At 51.8% G+C, this 1816-nt stretch overlaps 1 protein-coding gene across 1 annotated transcript in view; it reads right to left on the reverse strand.

Annotated features, from left to right (window-relative positions):
• LOC119591168 (glycerol-3-phosphate acyltransferase 3-like) overlaps positions 1-1816 on the reverse strand; it is a gene marked incomplete in the record, with an annotated part of 9730 nt that overhangs the window by 5822 nt on the left and 2092 nt on the right. Inside the window, 3 exon segments of the mRNA XM_037939877.1 lie at positions 1-65; positions 254-424; positions 739-1093. Coding sequence (XP_037795805.1) covers positions 1-65; positions 254-424; positions 739-995 — 493 coding nt within the window.

A 1816-nucleotide genomic window follows, 5' to 3' on the forward strand; every position in this document is an offset into this window, starting at 1 on the left:
CGACGCCGGCCGCCCAGAACGCCGTCATCGAGGGACTCATGCGCAGGCGCCGCTGCCGCTTCGTCCTGCGGGAGACCTAGGCGCTGTGGGCTTGGCTGGAGGCGGGGGGATTGGAGGATAGGGGGGCACCGTACGGGAACGAGGAGCTGAGGAGGACCGAGGAGGAACCTAACTAGGAGGCCGATCTGAGCGGACTGGAGGTTCTCGCTCAGCGCAGTCTCCGCAAGGGAAGCCCTCGTGCGCAGGAACCCACCTGGACAGCATGTTCCACGTGCGCAGTTCGGCGGAGGTGAAGCTCTTGCTGACGCAGTCCTGCACCACGGCCCGCATGCCCGCCGTCAGGTACGGCAGCGAGTCCTGCAGCCCGAACGTGCCCGCTTGGAGGCTGGGGTCAGCGCGGGGGAACTCCGGGCAGATGACCACCCTGGAGAAGGGAAAAGCCTTATGGATCTGTTCTTCTTGGAGAAGGCAGGTTGAGGGCGCGGAGAAGGAAGCAAGTTCAGATTTATGTGCCATGAAAAAAAAAAAAAAGTGTGGACACGTAGACAGAACCAAAGACGATCCTGTTCTCTAAGAGATGAGACGAGACGGGAGCATGGCCCCTTGGAAGAAGGGGAGACAAGTGGCGGAAGGGAATGGACTCTTGGCAGGAGGAGAGAGATGACTGGAGAGGGGGGAGGGAAGCCTCAGCTAAGATCGCAAGAAGGGAGAAGTCCACGCCAGGGCCTCGTGTCTCACCCTTCGTCGTCGAAGTCCTCCTCATCCTCCTGGTCGAGGCCGGGCTCCTCCGTCCTCGCCGCCACGAACTGAAACACCCTGTCCAGGATGTCCACATACTTCCTCCGCAGCCTCAGCCTCCTGCCCACGCTGGCCACCACCAGCAGGCACACGAAGACGAGGACGTGGCCCCACACCACATACGGCACCACGTCCTCCCACAGGCTGATCGTCGGGACGAGGCCCGCGTATGGGTCCAGGACCGAGGAATAACCCATTGTGGAAAGTGGGCCTGCGAGGAAGCAGAAGACGCTGACGGGGAGGTGACCGTCTCGTGGAAGAGAAAACCAAGCGAAGAGGGAACAAGTGGAACAATCTAGAATATGAACATAATATATGAAAATGAAAAAATTTGGTGAGAATTTTACATCGTGTTATAGTGTCATACAGTGCGTATATAAACGGTATGTACAGCACACGCGGACAGACACACACGTACATTCAGATATTCATTGTTATTTTATTTCTTCTTAAAAGTATATCATTCGAGAATGGATTCATATGTGAAATCGGTGAATGGGTAAGAATTTTCTTCATCTGTGAAGAAATATAAGATTGCATTCTTTACAGGTGGCAGTCTTATATTTTTATGTTTTTTTTTTTCGTTGCAATCATAATAAAAACGAATATATGTAAAAGGACTGCGATAATGAGAATTTTAGTTTCAGATACGTGAACTACACGAATAATTCATAACAAAAAGATGGAATAATATATACTATGAATGCTTTCAGAAACCATTCCGAAATCCCATCGCGAAGTTGAAAGAAATGCCCTTTCACACTGCAGGCTGTAGCGCGCCCTTCATTCTTTGTAGATCTGAAAAACGGCTGATGAGGAGGAGGGGAGTTTTCGCGGGCTTTTCAGTACCCGGAAAGAGGTATGTGGTAGCAGTGATGAGAAAAAGGGTGTGGCTTAGAGGTAGTCTGGTGTTTCGCATTTATCCCTTGTCCGTCAGTCTACCACACTCGGACATTCTACCATAATTCTCACTCTACCACGCTACCTTTGCTCGAAGATATGTGTATATATTTTGCCG

Source organism: Penaeus monodon, chromosome 28 (assembly GCF_015228065.2).
Source record: "Penaeus monodon isolate SGIC_2016 chromosome 28, NSTDA_Pmon_1, whole genome shotgun sequence".
In the NCBI taxonomy this organism is placed as follows: Eukaryota; Metazoa; Arthropoda; class Malacostraca; order Decapoda; family Penaeidae; genus Penaeus; species Penaeus monodon.